The sequence below is a fragment of the Somniosus microcephalus genome, chromosome 3, assembly GCF_052327205.1.
Source record: "Somniosus microcephalus isolate GS21.2 chromosome 3, FLI_Smic_1.0, whole genome shotgun sequence".
NCBI classification, from domain to species: Eukaryota; Metazoa; Chordata; class Chondrichthyes; order Squaliformes; family Somniosidae; genus Somniosus; species Somniosus microcephalus.
The window spans coordinates 369,555,415-369,572,513 of NC_140989.1; the positions used below are offsets into that span (position 1 = coordinate 369,555,415).

Sequence of the window (17,099 nt, forward strand, 5' to 3'; positions counted from 1 at the left end):
ACGAGGGCTCTTTGATGCCACACTCGGTCAAATGCTGCCTTGATGTCAAGGGCAGTCACTCTCACCTCACCTCTGGAATTCAGCTCCTTTGTCTATGTTTGGACCAAGGCTGTAATGAGGTTGGGAGCCGAGTGGTCTTGGCGGAACCCAAACTTGGCATCAGTGAGCAGGTTATTGGTCAGTAAGTGCTGCTTGATAGCACTGTCGATGACACCGTCCATCACTTTGCTGATGATTGAGAGTAGACTGATGGGGCTGTAATTGGCCAGATTGGATTTGTCCTGCTTTTTGTGGACAGGACATAACTGGGCAGTCTTCCACAAAATGCAAATCATTGTCTGTTATCAGCAACAAGCAAATGTTAAATCTGCCTATAAATCTTTAAACAATCTGTTCAGCAAGAGCGGAGCGTTCAATTGAGATAAAAGTGCCCAGTGGAGACACTCTGAACCCGGTGAGTGACTTTTCAAATTTAATATGTGAAATGTCAGATAAAGGGGCTTTGATGATAATTCCGTGAAACCAGGAAATATTCTACTAGAGTTCCCGAGACAGGTCAGGAAGAGAATCTCCGGAACAAGAAATAAATGAGGATTAATGTCCCTGTCTAGTGCACCATCGACTGAAATATTTTCAGGACACAATCTCTCTCCTATTTTACTGTAAAAACTTCGAAGCCTCTGTGTAAAATAAACTCAGGGCAAATTGGATCATTTCTCAGCCGTGGCCAGTCAAGGTTCACAGGTCAAAGTTCACCTGCACTTTCACCATATTTTATGCTTCATATGTAATTAGATTGCCTCCTTTTCTCACTCCAATTGTCAGGTGTCAGTCGTGACTCAGTGGGCAACACTCTCGCCTCTGGGTCAGAAGGTCATGGATTCAAATCGCACTTTAGAGACTTAAGCACAAAATCCAGACCGACAATCCCAGTGCAGTACTGAGGGAGTGCTGCACTGTCAGAGGGGCAGTACTGAGGGAGTGCTGCACTGTCGGAGGCGCAGTACTGAGGGAGTGCTGCACTGTCGGAGGGGCAGTACTGAGGGAGCACTGCACAGTCAGAGGGGCAGTACTGAGGGAGCGCCGCACAGTCGGAGGGGCAGTACTGAGGGAGCGCCGCACAGTCGGAGGGGCAGTACTGAGGGAGCGCCGCACAGTCGGAGGGGCAGTACTGAGGGAGCGCCGCACAGTCGGAGGGGCAGTACTGAGGGAGCGCCGCACAGTCGGAGGGGCAGTACTGAGGGAGCGCAGCACAGTCGGAGGGTCAGTACTGAGGGAGTGCTGCACTGTCGGAGGGGCAGCACTGAGGGAGCCCTGCACTGTCGGAGGGGCAGTACTGAGGGAGCGCTGCACAGTCGGAGGGGCAGTACTGAGGGAGCGCTGCACAGTCGGAGGGGCCGTACTGAGGGAGTGCTGCACAGTCGGAGGGGCAGTACTGAGGGAGCGCTGCACTGTCGGAGGGGCAGCACTGAGGGAGAGCTGCACTGTCGGAGGGGCAGTACTGAGGGAGTGCTGCACAGTCGGAGGGGCAGTACTGAGGGAGAGCTGCACTGTCGGAGGGGCAGTACTGAGGGAGCGCTGCACAGTCGGAGGGGCAGTACTGAGGGAGAGCTGCACTGTCGGAGGGGCAGTACTGAGGGAGTGCTGCACAGTCGGAGGGGCAGTACTGAGGGAGCGCTGCACTGTCGGAGGGGCAGCACTGAGGGAGCGCTGCACTGTCGGAGGGTCAGTACTGAGGGAGTGCTGCACTGTCGGAGGGGCAGTTCGGAGGGAGTGCTGCACTGTCGGAGGGGCAGTACTGAGGGAGCGCTGCACTGTCGGAGGGGCAGTACTGAGGGAGCGCTGCACAGTCGGAGGGGCAGTACTGAGGGAGCGCTGCACAGTCGGAGGGGCAGTAATGAGGGAGCGCTGCACTGTCGGAGGGTCAGTACTGAGGGAGTGCTGCACTGTCGGAGGGGCAGTACGAAGCGAGTGCTGCACTGTCGGAGGGGCAGTACTGAGGGAGTGCTGCATTGGCCCATTCGCCCTCTCATGTAGATGGAAAAGTGCTTTACAGCCAATTAAATACTTCTGAAGTCTGGTCACTGTTGCAATGTGGAAATGTGGCAGTGAATTTCCGCACAGTGAGATCCCACAAGCTGCAGTGATTGCCAACATGGCCACCCCAGTGCTGTCCCTTTCCCCCTCCCTGATCCCCTCCCCCTGAACCCTCCCACACCCGGTGCGGAGCCGGATCCGGAGCCCAGGACACTTGCTGCAGGAGCTTTTATTGTTGTCCAGTGTAAAGCGATGAGTCCTTTGCCGGATCTCAGGACACTTTCCCGAGCCGCAAACTCCGCTTCTTTGATGCAGCAAATTGCAGTTCCAGAGAAATCTGTGCACAGGAAAATCACAGTATGAAAATGCTGTGATTGGCCCATCGCCGGGAGTCCCACAGTGACAGATATATTCACCAACACAAACCGCTCTTCATACAACAACCACATCGCACTTTGTGTGATTGCAAGAAAATCACTTCATCTTAATGCAAAAGATCAATAAATACACTAACGCTCCGATCGCTGCTCAGGACCATTCCCACAGGGGGCTGAGGCGGCCCCTGTGGAGAGACCAGGATAGGAGCCGGATTTCAGAAGGAGGGGGTCGGGGGAAGCGATTACACAAAAACCCAGCGACTAGGATCACAGCATCGCTCACTGAAGCCCAGGCTGTAGGTCGCTCGAAGCCCCCCCTCACATTCCCTCAGGTCACGATGTACCGACAGAGAGGCCTGGTCCCCACTCAGCAACCCCTCACAGGGAGGGGGAGGGTGAGAGAGAGGGAGGGAGGGAGAGAGAGAGAGGAGGGTGGGAGAGAGAGAGAGGAGGGTGGGAGAGGGAGAGAAGGAGGGAGGGAGGGAGGGAGAGAGTGGAGGGTGGGAGAGGGAGAGAAGGAGGGAGGGAGGGAGAGAGGGAGGGTGAGAGGGAGGGAGAGAGGGAGGGTGAGAGGGAGAGAGAGGGAGGGAGAGAAAGGGAGAGAGCGAGACAGAGAGGGAGCGAGGGAGAGACAGAGAGAGGGAGGGAGGGAGGGTGAGGGAGAGAGTAAGAGAGTGAGGGGGAAGAGAGATTGAGGAAGCAGGAGGGAGGGAGTAAAGCAGTGTGAGGGAGGGAGCGAAGAAGAGATTGAGTGAGTGAGGGAGGGAGGGAGTGAAGAGGGCGGGCGAGTGAAGAGTGAGTGAGGTAGAAAGGAGTGAGTGAGTGAGGAACAGAGGGAGGGAGTGAATGAGCGAGACAGCGGCACTGTCGGAGGGGCAGTATTGAGGGAGTGCTGCACATTCGGAGGGACAGTGCTGAGGGAGCGCTGCACTGTCGGAGGGGCAGTACTGAGGGAGAGCTGCACTGTCGGAGGGGCAGTACTGAGGGAGAGCTGCACTATCGGAGGGGCAGTACTGAGGGAGAGCTGTACTGTCGGAGGGGCAGTACTGAGGGAACGCTGCACTGTCGGAGGGGCAGTACTGAGGGAGCGCTGCACTGTCGGAGGGGCAGTACTGAGGGAGCGCTGCACAATCGGAGGGGCAGTACTGAGGGAGCGCTGCACAATCGGAGGGGCAGTACTGAGGCAGTGCTGCACTGTCGGAGGGGCAGTACTGAGGGAGCGCTGCACTGGCGGAGGGGCAGTACTGAGGGAGCGCTGCACAATCGGAGGGTCAGTACTGAGGGAGCGCTGCACTGTCGGAGGGGCGGTACTGAGGGAGTGCGGCACTGTCGGAGGTGCCGTCTTTCGGATGAGACGTTAAACCGAGGCCCCGTCTGCTCTCTCGGGGATGTAAAAGATCCCAGGACACTATTTGGAAGAAGAGCAAGGGAGTTCTCCCCGGAGTCCTGGACAATATTTATTCCTCCACCAACATCAGTAAAACAGATTGTCTGCTGATCCTCACATTGCTGTTTGCTGTAAAGTTCTTCATTGTCTGTGAAGCGCTTTGGGACGTCCTGAGGGGGTGAAAGGCTCTGTAGAAATCCAAGTCCTTTCTTTCTTTCTTTGTCCCAAAGCTGGACATGGGCCGAGCGGCTGGCGATTGCAGAATGAATATTAGCAGCTGCCTCGGGCCCGCGGGGAGTCAGAGAGTCCAGTCCCCACTGACTGCCCATTCCTTCCGGGCTCTCAGATCCAGTCGGGCTGGGTGGGTGGCTGGGCTCCGGCCTCGGCTCCAGTTTGCCTTTCCCGGGGGGTCGGGGGAGGGGAGCGTGTTCTAACGGCGACGCAGTAAAGGCTGGATTCTCCTGCGCTCTTCGCACCTTCCCGTGAGCGGCCATGGCGCTGGAAGCGGGTCAGAGCGGCGGGCGGCCGTTAGCGGAGGTTAGCAGCGCAGTCAGCGCCAGCAGCAGCCGGTGTAAGGTGGGCTTCCGCGGGCATTGGGAGACGCACCCTCCCGCTTCCTCCCCGCACTGGCCTTTCTCACACAGGAGCCCGGTGTAGGGAGCGAGGCACCGACACCTCCCATTGTCCTCACACACTCCTCCGTTCTGACACCGTGTCAGCAAGTTATCGCACACGCCCGCTGCAAGAGGCCAGAGAAAAGAAAGATCAGCTCATTGACCATCTCCCCACCTTACAGATTGGTTCAACTCTCGCCGCTCCCAGGCTCTCACTGTCACAACAACATTTTATTAGAGAAACATCTCGAAACCCAGAATATAATAAAGAATAGTCAGCCCGGATTGTAAAAGGGAACATGAAGAGGTGAGGAAAGAAGTGAAGAAACAATTAGGAAAGAGGAACTCCACATTTTCATGGAATATCAAAGAGTAAAGTATTCTCCAGACACATAAATAACAAAATGAAAATCAGGATTGGGATCGGGCCACTGAGGGATACACACGATAAACTGACAGGTAATGACAGCGAAATGGCCGCAATATTGAATAAAGACTTTGCCTCGGTGTTTCCCAGGGAGATTAACATGGTGGACATGACACTAGAGGAATAGAGCAAAAAAGATAGAAAGACATTGAAGATGGAAAGGGGGAGATTATTGATAAACTGATCAAACTCAGAGAGGATAAAACCCCTGGTCCGGGTGGATTGTATCCGTGAATATTAAAAGAGGTTAGGGAAGAGATAGCAGGGGCACTGTTACATATATATAAAGATTCATTAGAAAAGGGAATAGTGCCAGAGGACTGGCGGACAGCTGATGTGATTCCTAGATTTAAAGCGGGAGATAGAACAAGTCCAGGGAACTATAGACCAATTAGCTTATCGTCGGTGGTGGGAAAGATTCTTACTCAAAGATGTAATTGAAAAATATCTAGAATCTGAAAATATAATGAAGATTAGTCAGCAAGGATTCCAAAAGGGAAGGTCATGCTTGACCAGGCCTATTGAATTATTTGAAGAAGTAACAGAAAGGGTAGACAAGGGTAATGTAGTAGATGCAATATATTTGGATTTTCAAAAGGCCTTGGATAAAGTATCGTGTAGTAGAGTCTTGACTAAGGTCAGAGCATGCGGAGTCAGGGGAGAAGTAGCAGAATGGATAGCAAGCTGGCTACAAAACAAAAAACAGAATTAAAGGTAATTACTCAGACTGGCAAAAGCTGGGAAGTGGTGTTCCAGAAGGATCGGTGATGGGACCACCGTTGTTCACTATTTACAGAAACGATTTGGACTCGGGAATCGGAAGTATATTTTTAGAATTTGTGGATGACACCAGATTGTGGGGGTGTAGTTAATACAGAGAATGACTGCGACAAAATACAGGAACACATGAATAAACTCGTAGAATGGGCAAGTAAATGGCCAATGAATTTCAATATCGATAAGAGTGCTGTAGATTCTATTTAACAACAACTTGCATTTATATAGCGCCTTTAACATAGTAAAACGTCCCAAGGTGCTTCACAGGAGCGTAAATAAGAGAAAAGTTGGCGCAGAGCCACATAAGGAGCCAATGTAGCTCAGCGAGCACAGGGGGGATGTGTGAATGGGAATAAATTAATGATTAAATACCTAATGTGAGACTGAGGATTAAAGTCTGTGTCCAATTATTGTGGCCAATTCTGGGCACCGCACTTTAGGAAGGGTGTCAGGGCCTTGGAGAGGGTGCAGAGGAGATTTACTAGAATGGTGCCAGGGATGAGGGACTTCAGTTATGTGGAGAGACTGGAGAAACTGGGATTGTTCTCCTTAGAGCAGAGAAGATTAAGGAGAGGTTTGATAGAAGTGCTCAAAATTATGTTGAGTTTGATCGAGTAAATAAGGAGAAACTGTTTCCAGTGGCAGGAGGGTCGGTAACCAGAGGACACAGAGTGAAGGGAATTGGCAAAAGAACCAGAGGGGAGATGAGGAGAATGTTTTTACAGCGAGTTGTTGTGATCTGGAACGCGCTGCCTGAAAGAGCGGTGGGAGCAGATTCAATAGTAACTTTCAAAAGGGAATTGGAGAAATCCTTGAAAAGGGAAACAAGGAAAGGTTTACAGGGCTCTGGGGAAAGAGCAGGGAGTGGGACTAATTGGAGAGCTCTTTCAAAGAGCCGGCACAGGCACGATGGGCCGAATGGCCTCCTCCTGTGCTGTGTGATTCTATGAAACGCCCCTCACTGAACTCCAGACCTCCCTTTGCGAGGAGCTGTGCCACTAATTGTGTGGCGGGTGATGGGAGGGTCCAGGAGGGTTCACTCACTAAAAGCCTCTGTGATTCCCCCCACGGTATCTCTGCTATCGGATACTCTGCTGACCCTGACACACAGAAGCCGGGGCGGAGTGAGGGGAGGGGCTGGTGCTGGAACGGTTACTTACCTCGACAGCCCCTGTGCCAGTAATATCCGGGCAGGCACTTGTCACACTTGGGCCCTGTTGCCCCCTCCTTACAGTCACAATATCCCGTGTCATTACAGCGATGGTGGAGCGAGCCATCAGGGTGACACTTACAGTCTGCAGAAACAAGACAACACACACACTGCACACGGCTGTTCCCCATAAAACACATCGACACAACCTCAGCCACAGGAATGAGTGCGAGCCGGGACAAGGGAGGGTCAGACTCTGGGGGTGAAACAAGTCTCCAACACTTTACAAACAGCTTCAATCCCCCACACACTGACTGCACACGGCCCGTGCTCCACTCCCTGGGGCCACGGCACAGAATTAACACAGGTTAACAAGGCCCGAAAAAGCAAACCAAGCACTGGGTTCATCACTAGAGGGTCGAATTCACAAGCACAGAAGTGATGTTAAACTTGTATCGAACCTTGGTTAGACCGCACTTGGAGCACTCTGCACAGTTCTGGTCTCCATATTATAAAAAGGATATAGAGGCACTGGAGAAGGTGCAAAATAAGATTCACACGGATGATACCAGAACTGCGAGGTTATAACTATCAGGAAAGACTGAACAGGCTGGGGCTCTTTTCTCTAGAAAAGAGAAGATTGAGGGGGGACCTGATCGAGGCCTTTAAGATTATGAAGGAGTTTGATTGGGTAGACGTAGAGAAGGTGTTTCCATTTGTGGGGAGTCGAAAACTAGGGGCGATAAATATAAGATCGTCACTAATAAATCCCATCGGTAATTCAGGAGAACCTTCTTTACCCAGAGAGTGGTGAGAATGTGGAACTCGCTCCCACAGGGAGTGGTTGAGGAGAATAGCACAGATGTATTGAAGGGGAAGCTGGATAAACACATGAGGGAGAAGGGAATAGAAGGATATGGTGATAGGGTGAGATGAAGAAGGACGGGAGGAGGCTCGAGTGGAGCAGAAACACCGGCACGGACCAGTTGGGCTAAAAGCTCGAGGACAGGTACAAAAACTAATGAGAAAGGCTGATGGAATGTTGGGCTTTCTCTCAGGGGCTGGAACACAAAGGGGAGGAAGTTATGTTCCAGCTGCACAGAGCTCTGGATAGACTGCATCTGGACACTGCATTCAGTTCAGGGCCCCGACCCTCAGGAAGGATAGACTGGCCTTGGAGGGGGAGCGGCCCAGATTCACCAGACTGACACCGGGGCTAAAAGGGTTAAATTCTGAGGACAGGCTGCACAGACTGGGCTTGTATTCCCCTGAGTTAAAGGGTGATCTAATCGAGGTGTTTAAGATGATTAAAGGAGTTGATCGGGTCGATAGAGAGAAAATATTTCCTCTGGTGGGGGGAGTCCAGAACAAGGGGGCAGAACCTTAAAATTAGAGCCAGGCCGTTCAGGGGTGATGTCAGGAAGCACTTCTTCACACAAAGGGCAGTGGGAATCTGGAACTCTCTCCCTCAGAGAGCTGTTGAGGCTGGGCGTCAATTGAAAATTTCAGAACTGAGATTGATGGATTTTTGTTGGGTAAGGGCATTAAGGGTTACGGAACCAAGGCGGGTTGATTGAGTTACGATACAGATCAGCCCTGATCGAACTGGATGGCGGAACCAGCTCGCAGGGCTGAATGGCCTCCTCCTGTTTCTATGTTCCTATGAATGGCCTGTTTCTGTGCTGTACATTCTGTGTAATTCTGTGTGGAGAATGGGAGGAGATGAGGAAATGGAGAGAGGATTGTTGTTGGACACTGGGGGGAGGGGCAACATTGAGCAGAGGCGAGCGACACTGCTACGAGTCGGGATGGTCGTTTACTGAGATTACAAACAAAATACAAATTCCTGAAAAACAATGGAGACAGGGAGGCAACGATTATATCGGCAAAACACAGGGCTTTCGATTCACCTCAACAAAGCAAGGGCCAGGCCTCATCGCTAGGGAAAGGCTGGACCAGGCCTCATCACTAGGGAAAGGCTGGACCAGGCCTCATCGCTAGGGAAAGCCTGGACCAGGCCTCATCGCTAGGGAAAGGCTGGACCAGGCCTCGTTGCTAGGGAAAGGTTGGACCAGGCCTCATCGCTAGGGAAAGGCTGGACCAGGCCTCATCGCTAGGGAAAGGTTGGACGAGGCCTCATCGCTAGGGAAAGGCTGGACCAGGCCTCATCACTAGGGAAAGGCTGGACCAGGCCTCATCACTAGGGAAAGGTTGGACCAGGCCTCATCGCTAGGGAAAGGTTGGACCAGGCCTCATCGCTAGGGAAAGGTTGGACCAGGCCTCATCGCTAGGGAAAGGCTGGGTTGGGGCCTAGTCACTGGGGAAAGGGGAGCTGATTTCCGACACCCTTTTGCTCAGCCCTATCGAAGGTATTTTCTTTGTTTCTTTATCTTGTTTCGGGCTGAAAGCAGAAGGGTGAAGGAAGGAGGCGAGAGCGGAGATTGTAACAGGAACTGACCGAGGCAAACGTTGTGGTGGTCCAGCTGTGCTGAAGGGTTTCGGTGGAAGCCCAGCCGGCATAACTGGCAGTGTCGCCCTCTAGTGTTGTGCTTACAGCTCACGCAAATGGCGGTGGAGAGCAGCTCGAGGTAACTGCACCGGTTCGAGTGGCCAAAGCATTCGCAGTCTTGCAAGGAAAAGACAGAGTGTAGACGGCACGTAGACAGGACGTAGACGGGTTGCAGACTGCGAGAGGGTCACATGCTGCAGGAATGAGAGGTGGGGAGGAAATGGCTGGAATGGGAGGGAGGGAACACTGAGGCTTTTAGCAGTGAGGGGAGAACATCAGACTCCCGGCTAGTTACGGTTTGTATTGAATCAGACAGATGGCAATGGATGGTTCCAATCCCGGGTTTATAGAGTCCTGTGCCGGGTTTTATACAGTACTGCCAAGTTAGGGGCCTTTCAGCCGTGGCTCAGTGGGCAGCACTCTCGCCTCGGGGTCAGAAGGTCGTGGGTCCAAGTCCCACTCCAGAGACTCGAGCCCATAATCCAGACCAACACTAATGCAGTACTGAGGGAGTGCTGCACTGTCGGAGGGGCAGTACTGAGGGAGTGCTGCACTGTTGGAGGGGCAGTACTGAGGGAGCGCTGCACTGTCGGAGGGGCAGTACTGAGGGAGCGCTGCACTGTCGGAGGGGCAGTACTGGGGGAGTGCTGCACTGTCGGAGGGGCAGTACTGAGGGAGCGCTGCACTGTCGGAGGGGCAGTACTGAGGGAGCGCTGCACTGTCGGAGGGACAGTACTGAGGGAGTGCTGCACTGTCGGAGGTGCAGTACTGAGGGAGTGCTGCACTGTCGGAGGGGCAGTACTGAGGGAGCGCTGCACTGTCGGAGGGGCAGTACTGAGGGAGCGCTGCACTGTCGGAGGGGCAGTACTGAGGGAGCGCTGCACTGTCGGAGGGGCAGTACTGAGGGAGCGCTGCACTGTCAGAGGGGCAGTACTGAGGGAGCGCTGCACTGTCGGAGGGGCAGTACTGAGGGAATGCTGCACTGTCGGAGGGGCAGTACTGAGGGAGCGCTGCACTGTCAGAGGGGCAGTACTGAGGGAACGCTGCACTGTCAGAGGGGCAGTACTGAGGGAGTGCTGCACTGTCAGAGGGGCAGTACTGAGGGAGCGCTGCACTGTCGGAGGGGCAGTACTGAGGGAGTGCTGCACTGTCAGAGGGGCAGTACTGAGGGAGCGCTGCGCTGTCGGAGGGGCAGTACTGAGGGAGCGCTGCACTGTCAGAGGGGCAGTACTGAGGGAGCGCTGCACTGTCGGAGGGGCAGTACTGAGGGAGTGCTGCACTGTCAGAGGGGCAGTACTGAGGGAGTGCTGCGCTGTCAGAGGGGCAGTACTGAGGGAGTGCTGCGCTGTCGGAGGGGCAGTACTGAGGGAGTGCTGCGCTGTCGGAGGGGCAGTACTGAGGGAGTGCTGCGCTGTCGGAGGGGCAGTACTGAGGGAGTGCTGCGCTGTCGGAGGGGCAGTACTGAGGGAGTGCTGCGCTGTCGGAGGGGCAGTACTGAGGGAGCGCTGCACTGTCAGAGGGGCAGTACTGAGGGAGTGCTGCACTGTCGGAGGGGCAGTACTGAGGGAGCGCTGCACTGTCGGAGGGGCAGTACTGAGGGAGTGCTGCACTGTCAGAGGGGCAGTACTGAGGGAGTGCTGCGCTGTCGGAGGGGCAGTACTGAGGGAGCGCTGCACTGTCGGAGGGGCAGTACTGAGGGAGTGCTGCACTGTCGGAGGGGCAGTACTGAGGGAGTGCTGCACTGTCGGAGGGGCAGTACTGAGGGAGCGCTGCACTGTCGGAGGGGCAGTACTGAGGGAATGCTGCACTGTCGGAGGGGCAGTACTGAGGGAGCGCTGCACTGTCGGAGGGGCAGTACTGAGGGAACGCTGCACTGTCAGAGGGGCAGTACTGAGGGAGTGCTGCACTGTCGGAGGGGCAGTACTGAGGGGCAGTACTGAGGGAGTGCTGCACTGTCAGAGGGGCAGTACTGAGGGAGTGCTGCGCTCTCGGAGTGGCAGTACTGAGGGAGCGCTGCACTGTCAGAGGGGCAGTACTGAGGGAGTGCTGCACTGTCGGAGGGGCAGTACTGAGGGAACGCTGCACTGTCAGAGGGGCAGTACTGAGGGAGTGCTGCACTGTCGGAGGGGCAGTACTGAGGGAGCGCTGCACTGTCGGAGGGGCAGTACTGAGGGAGTGCTGCACTGTCAGAGGGGCAGTACTGAGGGAGTGCTGCGCTGTCGGAGGGGCAGTACTGAGGGAGCGCTGCACTGTTGGAGGGGCAGTACTGAGGGAGTGCTGCACTGTCGGAGGGGCAGTACTGAGGGAGTGCTGCACTGTCGGAGGGGCAGTACTGAGGGAGCGCTGCACTGTCGGAGGGGCAGTACTGAGGGAATGCTGCACTGTCGGAGGGGCAGTACTGAGGGAGCGCTGCACTGTCGGAGGGGCAGTACTGAGGGAACGCTGCACTGTCAGAGGGGCAGTACTGAGGGAGTGCTGCACTGTCGGAGGGGCAGTACTGAGGGGCAGTACTGAGGGAGTGCTGCACTGTCAGAGGGGCAGTACTGAGGGAGTGCTGCGCTCTCGGAGTGGCAGTACTGAGGGAGCGCTGCACTGTCAGGGGGCAGTACTGAGGGAGCGCTGCACTGTCGGAGGGGCAGTACTGAGGGAGCGCTGCACTGTCGGAGGGGCAGTACTGAGGGAGCGCTGCACTGTCGGAGGGGCAGTACTGAGGGAGTGCTGCACTGTCTGAGGGGCAGTACTGAGGGAGCGCTGCACTGTCGGAGGCGCAGTACTGAGGGAGTGCTGCACTGTCGGAGGGGCGTTACTGAGGGAGCGCTGCACTGTCGGAGGGGCAGTACTGAGGGAGTGCTGCACTGTCGGAGGGGCAGTACTGAGGGAGCGCTGCACTGTCGGAGAGGCAGTACTGAGGGAGTGCTGCACTGTTGGAGGGGCAGTACTGAGGGAGTGCTGCACTGTCGGAGGGGCAGTACAGAGCGAGTGCTGCACTGTCGGAGGGGCAGTACTGAGGGAGCGCTGCACTGTCGGAGGGGCAGTACTGAGGGAGTGCTGCACTGTCGGAGGGGCGTTACTGAGGGAGCGCTGCACTGTCGGAGGGGCAGTACTGAGGGAGTGCTGCACTGTCGGAGGGGCAGTACTGAGGGAGCGCTGCACTGTCGGAGGGGCAGTACTGAGGGAGCGCTGCACTGTCGGAGGGGCAGTACTGAGGGAGCGCTGCACTGTCGGAGGGGCGTTACTGAGGGAGCGCTGCACTGTCGGAGGGGCAGTACTGAGGGAGTGCTGCATTGTCAGAGGGGCAGTACTGAGGGAGCGCTGCACTGTCGGAGGGGCAGTACTGAGGGAGTGCTGCACTGTCGGAGGGGCAGTACTGAGGGAGCACTGCACTGTCGGAGGGGCAGTACTGAGGGAGCACTGCACTGTCGGAGGGGCAGTACTGAGGGAGCGCTGCACTGTCGGAGGGGCAGTACTGAGGGAGCGCTGCACTGTCGCAGGGGCTGTACTGAGGGAGCGCTGCACTGTCGGAGGGGCAGTACTGAGGGAGTGCTGCACTGTCAGAGGGGCAGTACTGAGGGAGTGCCGCACTGTCGGAGGGGCAGTACTGAGGGAGCGCTGCACTGTCAGAGGGGAAGTGCTGAGGGAGTGCTGCACTGTCGGACGGGCAATACTGAGGGAGCGCTGCACTGTCGGACGGGCAGTACTGAGGGAGCGCCGCACTGTCGGAGGGTCAGTACTGAGGGAGAGCTGCTCTGTCGGAGGGGCAGTACTGAGGGAGTGCTCCGCTGTCGGAGGAGCAGTACGGAGGTAGCGCGGCACTGTCGGAGGGGCAGTACTGAGGGAGAGCTGCTCTGTCGGAGGGGCAGTACTGAGGGAGCGCTGCACTGTCGGAGCGGCAGTACTGAGCGAACACAATATGAGAGCTCCTACCCTGCTCTGGGTTCACGACGTCTCGTGATGAGATTCTTGACCATTGGAAGGTCTTATGGCTGGAGGAGTGAAGAGATCTCGGAGGGTTTTATGGCTGGAGGAGGTTTCAGAGACAGGGAGGAGTGAGACCATGGAGGGATTTGAACGTGAGGATGAGAATTATAAATTGGAGGTGTTGCTGGACCGGGAGCCAATGTCGACTTAATCAATTGCTTCTCCGGGTCTACTCACTGCCTGTGTTGTAGCTCGAAGCGGATCGATCACTAATTAGTGGGAATCTGGTCCGCGGAGCCGATGATTTAATGGGGTGAGGCCGGTGACAGGCTGTTATTATGGGATTTCGGTACATTCGAGTAGGTTGAGGGTTTGAAAGGCAAACTGTGTAATGCAGGATGTGACTGTGTCTCCCTGTTATTATTCAGCGTGATTCAATCCAGCAACAACACGCTCAGTAATTCAGCACAAAATGGAGATTCATCGCCAGACATTAGAACTAGTTTATCTTTAGTTAACTTTGTGTCGGTGAGGAAGGTTTGAGTGTCTGTTTCTTCCTGTAGGTTCTGGCTGTCCCTGGGCAGGAAAGGGGCAGGTTTGGGGTCAAAGTATAAGGTTTCATAGATGCCCAAAGTGCCCCAGTCCCCCAGTCCCGGTCAGTGTGGGGAGTTATGGTCACTCCTGGTCAGTGTGGGGAGTTATGGTCACTCCCGGTCAGTATGGGGAGTTATGGTTACTCCCGGTCAGTATGGGAAGTTACGGTCACTCCCGGTCAGTATGGGGAGTTATGGTCACTCCCGGTCAGTATGAGGAGTTATGGTCACTCCCGGTCAGTGTGGGGAGTTATGGTCACTCCCAGTCAGTATGGTGAGTTATAGTCACTCCCGGTCAGTATGGGGTGTTATGGTCACTCCCGGTCAGTGTGGGGAGTTATGGTCACTCCCGGTCAGTGTAGGGAGTTATGGTCACTCCCAGTCAGTGTGGTGAGTTATGGTCACTCGCGGTCAGTATGGGGAGTTATGGTCACTCACGGTCAGTATGGGGAGTTACAGTCACTCCTGGTCGGGGTGGGGAGTTATGGTCACTCCCAGTCAGTATGGTGAGTTATGGTCACTCGCGGTCAGTATGGGGAGTTACAGTCACTCATGGTCAGTATGGGGAGTTATGGTCACTCCCGGTCAGTATGAGGAGTTATGGTCACTCCCGGTCAGTGTGGGGAGTTATGGTCACTCCCAGTCAGTATGGTGAGTTATGGTCACTCCCGGTCAGTATGGGGTGTTATGGTCACTCCCGGTCAGTATGGGGTGTTATGGTCACTCCCGGTCAGTATGGGGAGTTATGGTCACTCCCGGTCAGTATGGGGAGTTATGGTCACTCGCGGTCAGTATGGGGAGTTACAGTCACTCGCGGTCAGGGTGGGGAGTTATGGTCACTCCCGGTCAGCGTGGGGAGTTATGGTCATTCCTGGTCAGTATGGGGAGTTACGGTCACTCCCGATCAGTATGGGGAGTTACAGTCACTCCCGGTCAGTGTGGGGAGTTACGGTCACTCCCGGTCAGTATGGGGAGTTATGGTCACTCCCGGTCAATATGGGGAATTATGGTCACTCCTGGTCAGTGTGGGGAGTTATGGTCACTCCCGGTCAGTGTGGGGAGTTATGGTCACTCCTGGTCAGTGTGGGGAGTTATGGTCACTCCCGGTCAGTATGGGAAGTTATGGTCACTCCCGGTCAGTGTGGGGAGTTATGGTCACTCCCGGTCAGTGTGGGGAGTTATGGTGACTGCCGGTCAGTATGGGGAGTTATGGTCACTCCCGGTCAGTGTGGGGAGTTATGGTCACTCCCGGTCAGTGTAGGGAGTTATGGTTATTCCCGGTCCGTATGGGGAGTTATGGTCATTCCCGATCAGTATGGGGACTTATGGTCACTCCCGGTCAGTGTGGGGAGTTATGGTCACTCCCGGTCAGTATGGGGAGTTATGGTCACTCACGGTCAGTATGGGGAGTTATGGTCACTCCCAGTCAGTGTGGGGAGTTATGGTCACTCACGGTCAGTGCGGGGAGTTATGGTCACTCTGCTCCCGGTCAGTGTGGTGCTGGTTTGGGGGTTCAATGTGATGGATGGTTTGGAATGACATGGACAGCGTGCGAAGGGTTAAATAAACGGGAATGAGTTGATGCAAAATCCGGGAACAAAGGGGAACAGATTGAGGCCGAGACACTCACCCAGCTCCCATTTCTGTATCTGGGATAACGGGATTACAACAGGTCCCCATTGATCTTGGTCTCAGCAACCAAACGGCTTTCTACAAATATTCCCTCCATTTCCCACTGACTGTTCTCACTGAGACAGAGTTAAGAAGCACTTTCCTCTCAGCTAAGATGTGCATCGTAAATATTACAACTTCCCTGCTTCGTATCTGCTGCACCGCTCGAGGAGATTATACTTTACTCCATAGATACAGGAACAAGCAGACTCCTGATCCCAGCCCCCGCTCACACTCAGACCCTGCTCACACTCAGCCCCTGCTCACACTCAGACCCTGCTCACACCTACACCTACTCACACTCAGACCCTGCTCACACCTACACCCGCTCACACTCAGCCCCTGCTCACACTCAGACCCTGCTCACACCCAGCCCCTGCTCACACTCAGCCCCCGCTCACACTCAGACCCTGCTCACACTCAGCCCCCGCTCACACTCAGACCCTGCTCACACTCAGACCCTGCTCACACTCAGACCCTGCTCACACTCAGACCCTGCTCACACTCAAACCCTGCTCACACCCACAGATGTTTACACTCAGCCCCTGCTCACACTCAGACCCTGCTCACACTCAGACCCTGCTCACACTCAGACCCTGCTCACACTCAGACCCTGCTCACACCTACACCAGCTCACATCTACACCTGCTCACACCTACAACTGCTCACACCTACACATGTTCACACTCAGACCCTGCTCACACCTACACCTGCTCACACTCAGACCCTGCTCACACCTACACATGCTCACACTCAGAACTTGCTCACACCTACACCTGCTCACACCTACACCTGCTCACACTCAGGCCCTGCTCACACCTACACCTGCTCACACCTATATCTGCTCACACTCAGACCCTGCTCACACCTACACCTCTTCACACCTATACCTGCTCACACCTACGCCTGCTCCTGCTCAGACCCTGCTCACACCTACGCCTGCTCCCGCTCAGACCCTGCTCACACCTACACCTGCTCACACTCAGACCCTGCTCACACCTACACCTGCTCACACTCAGACCCTGCTCACACCTACACCTGTTCACACTCAGACCCTGCTCACACCTACACCTGCTCATACTCAGCCACTGTTCACACCTACACCTGTTCACACTCAGCCCGTTCACACCTACATCTGTTCACACTAAATCCCTGTTCATGCCTACACCTGTTCACACTCAGCCCCTGTTCACACTCCGCCCCTGTTCACACCTACACCTGTTCACGCTCAGGCCCTGTTCACAACTGCACCTGCTCACACTCAGCCCCTCTTCACACTCAGCCCCTCTTCACACTCAGCCCCTCTTCACACCTACACCTGTTCACACTCAGCCCCTGCTCACACCTACACCTGTTCCTCGGTCATAAGAACATAAGAAGTAGGAGCAGGAGTAGGCCATACGGCCCCTCGGGCCTGCTCCGCCATTCAATAGGATCATGGCTGATCCGAACCTAGACTCACGTCCACTTCCCTGCCCTCTCCCCGTAACCCCTAATTCCCTTATCAGCTAGGAAACTGCCTATCTCCGTTTTAAATTTATTTAATGTTGCAGCTTCCACAGCTCTCTGAGGTAGCAAATTCCATAGATTTACTACCCTCTGAGTGAAGAAGTTTCTCCTCATCTCAGTTTTGAAACGG

General features: G+C 55.1%; 1 protein-coding gene across 3 annotated transcripts in view; it reads right to left on the reverse strand.

The window, feature by feature from the left end:
* Positions 1 to 3,858: 3,858 nt before the first annotated feature.
* LOC147122431 (netrin-G1-like) overlaps positions 3,859 to 17,099 on the reverse strand; it is a 61,497-nt gene continuing 48,256 nt past the window's right edge. For 2 of the 3 annotated variants that reach the window (XM_085983586.1, XM_085983587.1), the window contains exons 6-7: positions 6,780 to 6,914; positions 3,859 to 4,540 (exon numbers count right to left, since the gene is read on the reverse strand). In XM_085983586.1, coding sequence (XP_085839712.1) covers positions 4,311 to 4,540; positions 6,780 to 6,914 — 365 coding nt within the window. In that variant the 3' untranslated portion in view covers positions 3,859 to 4,310. Of the gene's footprint in view, positions 4,541 to 6,779; positions 6,915 to 9,227; positions 9,396 to 17,099 lie in introns of all 3 variants that reach the window. The other variant, XM_085983588.1, reaches the window with a different exon arrangement.